At 41.6% G+C, this 12,967-nt stretch overlaps 1 protein-coding gene across 16 annotated transcripts in view; it reads right to left on the minus strand.

The window, feature by feature from the left end:
* ARVCF (ARVCF delta catenin family member) overlaps positions 1-12,967 on the minus strand; it is a 537,576-nt gene that overhangs the window by 117,272 nt on the left and 407,337 nt on the right. For all 16 annotated transcript variants that reach the window (XM_060785841.2, XM_060785850.2, XM_067473177.1 and 13 more), the window contains one exon: positions 6,098-6,281. In XM_060785841.2, the coding sequence (XP_060641824.1) occupies positions 6,098-6,281 (184 nt within the window). The remainder of the gene's footprint in view (positions 1-6,097; positions 6,282-12,967) is intronic.

The following is a 12,967-nucleotide window of genomic DNA, read 5'->3' on the forward strand; positions in this document are numbered from 1 at the left end:
TAGCTATGTTTAAGTATTTGAAAGGATGTCACATTGACGAGGAATGGGCAAGCTTATTTTCTGCTGCTCTGGAGACTAGGACACAATGCAGCAATGGATTCAAATTGCAAGATTCTACCTAAACATTAGGAAGCACTTCCTGACAGTAAGAGCTGTTCAACAATGGAATATGCTTCCGCCTGGGAGTCCATTGGACTCTCCTTCTCTGGAGATTATGAAGCAGAGGCTGGATGGCCATCTGTTGGGAGGGCTTTAATGATATCTTCCTGCATGCAGGGCGTTGGACTGGATGGCACTTGAGGTCTCTTTGCATCCTATGATTACAACAAAGAGAGAAATCAATACCTCGGACCATTCATCATACAGAAGACTCACTGGGATCCCCATATCAAAACTACATTCTTAATGGCTGGCCAGAATGCCAAGATAACACACCAAACAGCCCTTTTCCTTTATAAAGCAACGCAGCTGAGAACTGCGTATCTGGAGGCGATTGGGGTAAACTGTAGGGGTGACGCAGATATCTGAAGTGGCTTGGGATTGTGTAATAGCTGGTCTATTTTAACCTTCATTTTAACCTTCATTTTTAATTTTTGTGGCATGAAATTTTATCTTGACATTTTAATGATGATATTTTTAGTTATCTTTTAACCTAATCAGGTTTGAATGTGTGTTGGTTCGCTGTTGTGGAGGTCTTGGGACGGTGATTGCTGTCTGTGCACATTTCTGTTTTTGTTTTTAATGTTGATGCAGTCAATAGACTATTCAATAAACTTTGCTATTGCTATTGCATTCTATGATTCTATGACCATATTACTTCCCTGTTGGAGCAGCCTCAATGGTTCCTGCTTCATTTCTGGGCACAATTCAAAGCGCTGGGTGTTTCAAACAGAGCTGTTTTTAATTGCTTTTTATCTTTTCAAATTGCATTTTATCCTTTTTAACTGGAGGCTGGAGTTGTTTTAACATTGCAAGTAGTTTAATTTTATTTTACTGTTCACTTCTTGAATGTTTTTAATTGCATTGCCTTTTAAAAATCGTATGCCACTTTAAGTCCCCAAAGCAGAATGCAAACAAATATAACAGTAACAACCCTTTCTTTAAGATCGCATCGATGAAAGAGCTTGCTAATGGGAGTGGTGAACAGAGGATTAAAATGTTGCAATGTAGTTTATCCTAGTCTAATAATGATGACGTTAATATTTGCAACAAAGAGGGAATCTCAGGTGCATTTCAACTCAACCTTTCAGCCCTAACACAGCAAATATCTTGCATAGCAGGGTGGGGATTAGGAAGGCATCAAGAAAAATGACATTGTCACACAGAAGGCCCGGTTTGTCTTAAGGGGCCAATGATCATTTCAGTAACTGGGCTTCTCAGACCACTTTGCATTACCTTATACATTTAGAAAGTTACTCCCCTGGGAGCAGCACCGCTCCATTAAAAGACCACAAGCCCAAGGAAATGGAAAGGAAGAAAACATTTTGGAGGCACATATTAATCAGTGAAAATGGGCCTGAAGTACACTCTAGCACTCTCGAAGGTACGGCACAGGTCCTTTAGTTGCTCGATATGAACTATTAGCCCTCATTATAAAAGCCAAGTGATGCAAAAGCACAGGGAAAACACATCTGATAGACCAGGGGTGTCAAACTCATTTCCATCAAGATCCACATCAGCTTTATGTTTTCCTTCCAAGGGCCTTTGAATCCATGAATGGAGAATCCATGGATACAGAGAACCTACTATAATATTTTTTTACACAGTGGTAGGTGCTCATTAGTTTTCTGGAAACATTTTTATTCACTCCCAGCTTCTTCTCTCTCTTCACCTTGCTCCCTATTCTTGTGTTAGAATCATTCCAAGCATTTTGAGCTTAAAGCCTAGTATGAAATCCATGGAAGTCCAAATGGGTGTAGAAGCAGAAACAACCCAATTAATCCCACATGTGGGAGAGCCCTCCACTCACAACTGGAGCTGTCTTCATGATGGAGATTAATATGCTTGACCATGTCGCCAGCCTGTGCAAAAGGAGCAGCTGAGCTGCAGCCCATTGCAAGTTGCACTCCAATTCTTCACTATATGCAGAAGAAACTGCTTCAGAATGCACCTCTAAGTACCAGCAAATCTCAGAGCAGCCCCCACGCTAAGATTTATTTGCCTCAAAGTGCTATGTACACAGAGGTGAATGATACCATTGATCTTCAAGTACAAAATCTGTTACAGCACATTTCCAAGTCTTGCTGTACTAGCAACTTGTCCATTTCAGAAAGTATGACCTATGTCAGCCTGCTACCAAAAATAGGACATTGTGTCAGCACTGTGAGTTGTTGTTGTCAGCCCACAGTATTAGGGAATACTTTAAAGGCATTATAGGACTCAAACCCAGGAGATGACAAAAAAAGGACAACCACACTCAGGCGTTAGATAACCTGCACATAAAGTTTCTTCCTAACATGCTACTGTTTCCATGTTCTAGGGGAGTTTATTTAAACGTGAAAAGGACAACCTCAAAGTATGCAACTCTACTATTCCAAGAAAGCATTCTTTATGGTATTTATGTGTGTGAGAGCCAACCGTCATTTTTTCCCATTGCCTCCTCTCTCATTTTCCCCCTATGTTCTATTTCCCTGCAATACTGGTTGCTTTTAGATCCAGTCATATATACATATTGTTTAAAACCAGTGATGCAATACATATCTTGTATGCAAACAGTCTCTCATTCAACCACCAAATCATAAATTGGCCACAGAAGGTCCCCTTTGGATCTCCTTGAACCTCAGTGAGAACATTTAATGTTGGGATTCAAAGGGAAGATCATGCCAGAACCAATACTAACATCACCACCCGATTAAACCTGAAATAGAGTTGGATTGGGGAAACCCAAACAGCATGAAAGTTATTTAGTTACACCAGTGGCTCCCAACCTTTTTTTAACCAGGGACTACTTTGACTAGGAACTACTCCCCAACATTAGTATCAAAAGGGTTACAAAAATTGCATTGGATAGACCACATCAACTCTAGTTTCTGATACAGAACATATGCCATCCAGAAAACCATATTTAATAAGCCTCGGCACTATTAAGAGGGTTTCGCGAGACCAGTCACTCTCGTTGCAACGGTGTAGTAACGGTGAGGCCGCAGACCATATTTTAGTTCTTGTGGACCACTGGTGGTCCACCAACCATGGTTCAGGAAGCACTGAGTTACACACACAAAAAAAATTAAATACATCTCAAATGTAATTCGGGCAACTAATGCAGGGTATCCTCATGACTGTAAAGTGCAGCCCACTAAAGAAGGTGAATTTCATGTGGGGCAGAACAAGCCACCAATGGTCAAACATTTGTAACCAGAAAATGAAGTTGTTCTGAGTCTCTTTCAGAAAAAAACAGTATATGAACCAATATAATAATAATAATAATAATAATAATAATAATAATAATAGTGATGATGATGACTGCAGAAAAAAGCACTGTTCCCACCAGAGCAGACAGTGTCTAGCTTTGACAGTTGCGCCTGGTGGGCATTGAGACCTCAACTTCTTCATGGGGTCGGATAGAATGAAGATTTTCCTAGAATAACTGAAAAAAAACAAACCTGGAACACTGGAGTTCTTTCTGGACTGCCACTGAACAATGAGGAAAGCGGATACATAAATAGTTCAAATAAATAGGAAGGGCTGTCTTGAACACTATTTCGGGAAGACCTGTCTCTTGGGACAATGTTTGGTTTTCCAACCTGCTGGTATGTTCAATTGACTTCTGGGAGAAAAACAGATGGTAAGGTTACTTTCTCCCTTCCTCCTTTCTTTTAAAAATGTGAAAGTTTACTCCCTGAGGATTTACTGCTTTGACATTTATTACAAGCCAGTGGTGTGCAGGAGAAAGAATGTGTTTCCCCTGGTAGATCTCAGAAGGATTAGCAATATATTTTAGTTTGTAACAGCAGTGGTAGCAACAAAATGATCCTCCTCCATATCTTATTTTTTTTACTGCTGAAACAATAGCTAAACACCCAGGGATGGATTGTTGAGTAGAAGGATGGTTTTACTGATCAACCTACACTCTGGTTCTACTCTATGTGTTTTGCATCAGGCTTCGTTATATAGATCTCCAAATTATTCCCCCCCCCCCCCCCCCAGAAAATTCTATTCTAAACTTAACCAAATGTTGCATTTTATTAAGTTTTGGCATTTGGTCCAAAGTGTAGGGTTTCATCTCTGGACTGCACAAGACTTTGTGTCATCAATGCGTAGCTAGACTAGAGACAAGGCTAATCTCGGGGATTCCTTTCCTCCCACATTCCTATGCATGCTTCCTAAAGGGCTTTGTCTTTGTCTTCCCCAACACAAAGTACAGAAAGTTTGCCTTGCTGAAATGTGATCCTCTGCAGTTCCAATGAAGTTTCCCCACACAGGCATACTTTTTCAGAGATCTGCCTCAATTCAAAGAGGAGAAGTTAAAAATATCAATCCATTTCCTTCTTGCATGGATGATCAATCACCAATTTGCTACTGCCCCGTCAGCATTTACAAGACTCGTTATTAGAGGATGCCTGCATATGAGCTTTGGGAGCAGAAGAGATACATGCTGGATTATTTTTGGTCAAAGAGACAAGATAAAAATATAAGACAGTGTAAAAAAGGAGGTCAATCAATTTAGTTGAGTTTAGTGTTTGTGAGATGCTAAACTGTACATAGCCAGAAGTCCAGCAAGGGAATTAAAAGGGCTGCTTCCTACCTTGAAATAGGGATGAGAGAGAAGATTCATGTTGCCTACAGGAATGACTTGTTTCGTGTTACTCATATAATTGTCCTCTGGGTGACAGATGCCAGTGAAGATTCTGGCTGCTGGGAGTAAGCATCCTCCAGAGGACCCCAGTGTCCAAAGGGGCCATGGATTGATTGTACAGGAGAAAGCCATCCTGTAAGGAACCTGGACCCAAACCATGTTGGGCTTTAAAGGTCAAAAGCAACACTTTGTACTTTGCCTGGAAACTAAATGGCAGTCAGTAGAGGGATTGTAATATAGATGTAATGTGCTCACTCTTAGATGTTCCTGTAATTAGTCCGGCTGCCATGTTTTGAACTAGCTGCACTTTTCAAACTTGGTACTGAGATCATCCAATGTAAAGCGCATTGCAGAAGTTGAACATTGAGGCAACCAGCACATGCACTACCATCTTTAGGTCCTCCAGTTCTAGCAAGGGGTTCAAGGGCATCACATCTACCTGGGTTGATATTTGGAGAGACGGATCCAGATGCCCTTATCGTAAGTTGCAGACACAGTCTTTGAAGGGCACTGTAACCCCATCCAGAACTGGTTGACACACCTCCAAACCTAGGTTAGGATATTTGATGGCAAGCACCTCTGTCTTGTCTGGATTCAGTTTCAATGTGCTTTTCCTCATCCAGCTCATTACCTCCTCCAGGCATTCATTCAGAGAAGACATGCTATCCCTAGATGAGGCTGCTTTTGAAGGCATGAAGAGATATATTTGGGTGTCATCAGCATCCTGATACCAAGCTACCCCATGACTACAGATCATATCTCCCAGTGGTGTCATGTAAATGTTAAAAAGCATTGGGGATAGAACGGCCCCTTGTGAAATGTCATGTAACAGATCCTTGTTGAAAAGCAGCTATCCCCAGGCCCCACCATCTGCCTGATAGGTACAACTGGGTATTTCCCATCAGGGGAAAGGATGGCTAATTGACCCAAGAGTCCTCCATCACGTTTCACCAAAAAGTAAGGAGAGAAAACACAGCCTGAGAAAATAGAAGTCTGATGCTTATCACAACTTAATAATCCACAGCATGATCTGGTCTTCTGTATCTCTGCTTGAGCACACCACAAACAAAAAACAGCCAATTTATCAGTGCAAGCATCAACACTCAAATAACCATGTGGATGTATTCCTGAACATGTACAGTGGGAAGCTCAAATGGTAACAGTGAATATTCTTTGTGCATGCAAACCAGAAACATGGGAGAAAGGCATGACCGGTTGTAGCACCACAATAGTCTTCCTAGCATTCCATCAACCGACTTCCTTCCGCGAGCAAAAATGCACCCTGACCCATCCCAATCTCACCTGAGACATCCCGATGTGTTCTTGAAGACAGTTGTCCACTCAGCATCTCGAGGCTTCGAATCTTCATTGGGCTCATTCTCCCAGCCAGAATGGGGAATGATTACTTCATTAGTCAGTGTCTGAAGACCGTGGTTAATGATCACCATTTTGAGTGGCTCATAGGAGGAAAGATTCCAAAGGGTACCTTTAACAAGAGAAAACAGTGGGCAAGAGTCAGTAAAATCTTTGCATTCAATTATGACGTTCCTTACGATGGATTAAAGAGGTTCAACCAATGAAACTCTCACAGTTTGGTTCAATTATTACAGCAATAACTGGAACAGCATCATAGCAGATCATGGTACATTCCTATTAGATGTAGCACTACTGCTTCCTGATCTTTTAACTATCAGTTTGTAGCAATCTTACTGTGCTAACAACACTGTTCACGTCTAAGTATTGGGGTAGGCGTTTACACTCTTTTAGCATGGCTTTCACAGATAATTACCCAGGCTGAGTAATTGAGGAACAAGCAAAGCAAATTCATATCTGGGGTAAACCTGAGTAGAACCAGCAATTTCCTAAACCAGTTTCAGGGGAGCCTATGATCTTGCAGATATTGCTGGACTCCAGAGAGGATGGCCAATAGTCAGAAAAGATGGGATTCATAGACAACAACCCCAACATCCCAGGAGGAGTTGCACTGCTTATTCCTGTGCTGTGTGCTTGAAGGAAAGTATTTGTGGGTTTTAATTGGGCAAACATTAGGGTTCCAGAAGCTGAACTATGTAAAATATCTTCCCCCCACTGGCTCACAGTTTGCCCGTGGTGAATGCTTTGGGCCTATGATCTTAGCTTTCAATTTTTGAAGTAAAGGTCTTAATAGGCCTCACTAATGAGGGTAAAGGACTGAAAGCATCTGGATAACACATGGTGAACTCTTCAATTCGGACCTGCAAAATACACAGTGCGGTGTGGGATACCACAGTTCAGTGTTCCAGTTACTCCATTCCTCTCTCTACCAGTTTACCACCATCTTTCCCTACCACAGAACCAGTCAGTAGTCCAGGGCCATTGAAAACATTTATTTCTCATGGGACTGGTTTTAACAGTTTGACTCATTAAATATTTGTCTGCAATGAATTGGGAAGCACATTTCTCATCTGTAAGATATTTTATTTATTTATTTATTATCTTTATTTATACCCATGGGGACTCAAGGTGGTATGGTATTGTGCTTATAGCATGGGTGAGTTCTTTGAGCTTGCAGAGGCTCTTTGTTGGACTTTTCTTCCCACAATCCCTCTCCAATTGTTATGCTAGCCAGGTCCAATTGGAGTTAAAATCCAACAATATCTGCAGGATCCAACACTGGCTTGCCTGACCTCAATTTGAAGTCCATACTAAGCCACAGAACCAACTTGGTGACTTTGGACATGGCGCCCTCTCAGCCTGACCTATCTCACAGGGTTGTGGGAAGGAGGAAAGCCATATATGTTATCTTGTGGTCACAGTTGGAAAGAATATAACAAACAAACAAACAAATATTTGGAACATAGTTCCCTAAACAAGGAATAAAAAGTTTAATTTAAAACCCAAAAGTTAGGGCTAGACAATGTCCCGCAAAATAATTCAGAGCACAGATCGATCTTCCCTGCCTCAGGCTAATTCAAAACATAGGTACATTGATGAATCCTTCTAGCACCTTAATTTTCATTGGTTTTTTTGGCATTACTCTTGCCAGTTCAGCTCACTTTCAGATGCACCATCATTGTGGCTACCATTCATAAAACTGTCCACAAGGAATATTTACAGTTTGTGGACTTCCGTACCCGAAAGCAGAATCTTGGAAGTTGGTATTGGCTCCCTAAATTCTCCATTGGCTGGGGAATTCTGGGAGCTCTAGCCTAAAAAGTAACTTTCCCCAGATCAGATCTGCTTATAGCATAGGTGAGTCAGAGCTGTTATATTCCATTACAACTAAAGAGACACTCGAGGCTCTTTCAGAGGTCACTTTGAAGAGAGGAGTGTTTCAAATCATCGGAGGTCTGTTCATCATCTTGGCCTCTGAGGTTATGTCTGAAGTGCCATTTAAGTATCGGGTAGTTGGAGATAAAATTCCTGGCGGGACATGCTGCCTACCTAACAATGCCCCTAAAAGGATTGCAGCAGGAGCACAGGTGCCCTTGGATGTGCAAAGCCATTGATTTGCTGTGAGAAAGGCACTGAGCATAAATTCCAGACCACATAAGGGATGGCGCGGTCCCGTTGTACTTTTTCCCCCTCCTGGTTCACACAGGGCTGAGTTCTCCCTGAAAAACTCCTTCACCAATGTATTTCAGCAGTGCTGAAAATTGTGCCTAATGTTCGCCATTATAAATATTGGCAGCTACTGCTTGTTAAATAGAAAATGCCTGCCAAAACTGAGGTTTTTGCCAATTGGGAGGATCTCTGAAACGGATCCTTTGATGGCTTCATGGATTTCCATGACCGTTCTATAGAACCAAGAATGGGAACATGGATCAGAACTCCTATAATGTCCTACTCAGGGCTATGATGGGAAGATTCAGTCTAAACATTACATTTATTAATGTTTCATATTGCTTGTTTTTCGATGCTTATTTTAACCTGTTTTTTTGGGCATGTCTCTCTGTAAGCCACCCGAGTCCCTTTGGGGAGATGGAGGCGGGACATAAAAATTAAGTTCTTTATTTATTTATTTATTTATTATTACTGCAGTCCAAAAAGACTGGAAAACCACACAATCCCAATCCCAGCTGTCAAAAGCTTTAGGGAGGGTCCCTAGTGATGCAATGGTTTTAACCATTAGTTGACAACACATTTTTATGTTATTTCTCCCCAAAGAAAAGAATGGAGGACATTGCCCTTTTTTAAACTTTAAATGTACTTTATGATAACTATCTGCTGCTTTTTCCATAATGTAACTATTACATTGAGTTTCGTGATGTAAATATTTGCTGTATACCACATGGTGTTTTTGTTACTTTTAGGTTTGTTTCAGGTTAAGAACTCTTTCGTTTGGTGTATAATTGTTTTTATAATATCATCATATGGACGTTCATTTCTTCATTTGCTTGGACTGTTTTTCCCCATGTTTTGTTGGTGTCTGGTGTTCTTTTGAGACCCTCCTGTAGTTTTGTAGTGTGATGCTCCTCTGTTAGCCTGCACTTTTTGACCTTGCCATAAATGTAATGCTGCATGAAATAAGTCAAAGCCCTCAATAGAAACTTCTTCGCCCGTAACACTCTCACCTCCTGTCTGATTCTCCAGATTCTTGTGACTAGCAAGGACATTAATCGCTGTATTTGTTCCTTGATACACTTAGAGCTTTGGAGCGTACATGCTCTTTTGGAATGACAGTAATGATACTAATAAGGATTTTTCTTTTTTGTCTCTCAGATTATAGGCTACTCCATTACAGGCTTTGGAAAGTTCAAGAAACAAAACAATAAACCACCCCATGGCAAAATGTAATAGCTCTGGTAGGGCAGTACTTGTCCTAGCTCTTTTTTTATTCATTAAAAAACAGATTCATGGCAAATGGTTAAAACTCAGGGGCACTGTTAGAAACCTGTCATAAAGCATCATTCCCAAAGACCTATAAGCATCTTATAGGTCTGTGGGAATTATTCAACAAAACGGGATTCTGGGACACTAAAATGCCCTGTTAGGTAGGATGAGGGGCAAGAGTTTGAAATAGAAAGTACTACATACAGTACACTGCGGTCTTTTAGCCTCTGCCCTAAGCCACCCACCCGTCATAAAGCACCAGCACCCCCTGGTTTCTTTTTCCAGCTGACATTTTGAAAATTCTGTGACAACTGAACATTCTGACTTCATATTGAGTTTCTTGTGAAAATTTTTCTGCACTTCAGCATACCATGGGGATCTCCAAGCATGCTAGATGAAAGATTTCTCACTCACCTGGCTTAGAATCATAGAGTTGGAAGATACCTCATGGGCCATCCAGTCCCACCCCCGCCAAGAAGCAGGAATATTGTACTCAAAGCACCCCTGACAGATGGCCATCCAGCATCTATTTAAAAGCTTCCAAAGAAGGAGCCTCCATCACACTCCGGGACAGAGAGAGAGTTCCACTGCTGAACGGCTCTCATGGTCAGGAAGTTCTTCCTCATGTTCAGATGGAATCTCCTTTCTTGTAGTTTGAAGCCATTGTTCCGCATCCTAGTCTCCAGGGCAGCAGAAAACAAACTTGCTCCCTCCTCTCTGTGACTTCCTCTCAGATATTTATGCATGGCTATCATGTCTCCTCTCAGCCTTCTCTTCTTCAGGCTAAACATGCCCAGCTCTTTAAGCCGCTCTTCATAGGGCTTGTTCTCCAGACCCTTGATCATTTTAGTAGCCCTTCTCTGGACACATTTCAGCTTGTCAATATCTCTCTTCAATTGCGGTGCCCAGAATTGGACACAATATTCCAGATGTGATCTAACCAAAATAGAGGGGTAGCATGACTTCCCTGGATCTAGACACTAGACTCCTATTAATGCAGGGCAAAATCCCATTGGCTTTTTTTGCTGCCACATCACATTGTTGGCTCATGTTTAACTTGTTGTCCACAAGGACCCCAAGATCTTTTTCACACGTACTGCTCTCGAGCCATGCATCCCCCATTCTGTATTTTTGCATTTCATTTTTTCTGCCTGGATAAGTGCCTAAGTATCTTGCATTTGTCCCTGTTCAACTTCATTTTGTTAGTTTTGGCCCATCTCTCCAATCTGTCAAGATCATTTTGAATTCTGCTCCTGTCCTCTGGAGTATTGACTATCCCTCCCAATTTGGTGTCATCTGCAAACTTGATGATCATGCCTTCTAATCCTTCATCTAAGTCATTAATAAAGATGTTGAACAGCACCAGTCCCAGGAGGGAACCCTGCGGCACTCCGCTCGTCACCTCTTTCCAGGATGAAGAAAAAGCACTGGTGAGCACCCTCTGGGTTCATCCATTTAACCAATTACAGATCCATCTAACCGTAGTTTTGCCTATCCCACATTGGACTAGTTTGTTTGCCAGAAGGTCATGGGGGACCTTGTCGAAGGCCTTACTGAAGTCCAGGTACGCTACATCCATGGCATTCCCCACATCTATCCAGCTTGTAACTCTATTGAAAAAAGAGATCAGATTAGTCTGGCATGACTAGTTTATGATAAATCCATGTTGACTATTAGCTATGACCACTTCTCGGTTTTGGCTTCATGCCCACTAACAGAGTCCACTATGAGGAATGATACACTTCCAAATATCTGTAATTGAGCACAAGCTCTTGGGCAGATTATTCAGCTCAAACCTATCTTCATCGCAGCTTCTGAGATCTTGAAGATAATGAGGAAGTTCCAAACATTCAATGGGGATCATAAAATGAAGAAGGGGTGTCCATGCTATTGGCTAGGATGTCATCGGGGAAACCAGCTTTTTGTGGAACCCCAATTATGATGGATCCCCATCTGTGCTGGAACTCTCAAAGGATCCTGCATTTGTACTACTAGCATTTTTCCAAATGAAACAGAGAGTGTTTGATGACTGGGACATTTGTAGGATTCCAAGATGCTTGCTTATAAAGTTACTGTCCTTCCAACTCTATTGTACACCCGAGAAACATGAATCTTCCACAAACATCGTTTTCAACTTCTGGAACAATTTCATCAGTGTTGCTTCTGAAAAATCCTGCAAATCTCTTGGGAAGAAGACAGATGGACAAATATAAGCCTTCTGGAAGAAGAAGCAAAGACCACTAGCACTGATGTGATGATCCTACGCCATCCAAGTTCTTTGGACCAAATGCCCTGTTGTCCGAATGCCCAAAGATCACCATCTCCCAAAGCAGTTAATTTACTCTCAGCTCAAGAATGGAAATTGGAATGTCGGTGGACAGCAAAAGAGATTTAAAGATAAGCTGAAAGCTAACCTTAAAACATGTGGTATAAACACAGAGAACTTGGAAGCCCTGGCCTTCAAGCGTCCTAACTGGAGGTCAGTTGTGGATCCAGAATCAATCTACAGGCAATCCCTCCTGGCCAAGTCTGATTGTCTTTCAAGGGTAGAGTCTTGTCGCTGGGTCCAAGACTGTAGAGACAGATTCTGAATCTGAATGTCTTTCACAATGAAGATAGGTGGGAAGGCGATCATGAGAAGAGCTTGCTTGACATTCCTCCTTCTTGGTACATTTCTCCCTTTCTCCCTCTATTTGTGCCTCCTCAAAATCCATGGCACCATTGGTAACAGCTAACCTTCAGTGAGAGAGCTTTGTTCAAGGACAAGTAGCCTTCGCCTTTATTTGAAGCTGAGAGAGTATGTATTGCCCAGTGGGTTTCATGGCTAAGCTGGAATTTGAATCCTGGCCTCCAGAGTCATGCTCCAGCACTCTAACCACTGCACTATGCTGGCTCACTGTTCTAATGCAAAATATTTTAGAGTGGGTTGGTCTGGATAGGGAAGTTGATACCCATTAGTTTCATAAAGAATTTGTAAAACATTTGTTTCAGGTGGAACTGAAAACTGGTTCAACACAATAGCATTTTTGGACCTTCTTTAAGGGCATGAATAGATGGGTTTCAACATTTACCTCTACATTAATTCTTCTAGTGCAAATTAGGAGAGGTTGGTCAATTGCTGCATCTATTGAAGCAGTGGTGCACCACTATCCTACTTTTTACTGTAATATATGAGAGTTTAATAAACTAGGGATCATTTCCTCCATACAGAATGCAAACATGCTCATTATGTATTGGAGGGAGCAACAAACCGCGCAAAGTCTAAGAATGTGCAACATAGCATCCAGAATACCACAGACAATGACACTGTGATCCTGGCAGTGCCTTAAAGCTGCCTTAAAAATCAAACTCAGTTAAACA

The sequence above is a fragment of the Anolis sagrei genome, chromosome X (assembly GCF_037176765.1).
Source record: "Anolis sagrei isolate rAnoSag1 chromosome X, rAnoSag1.mat, whole genome shotgun sequence".
NCBI classification, from domain to species: Eukaryota; Metazoa; Chordata; class Lepidosauria; order Squamata; family Dactyloidae; genus Anolis; species Anolis sagrei.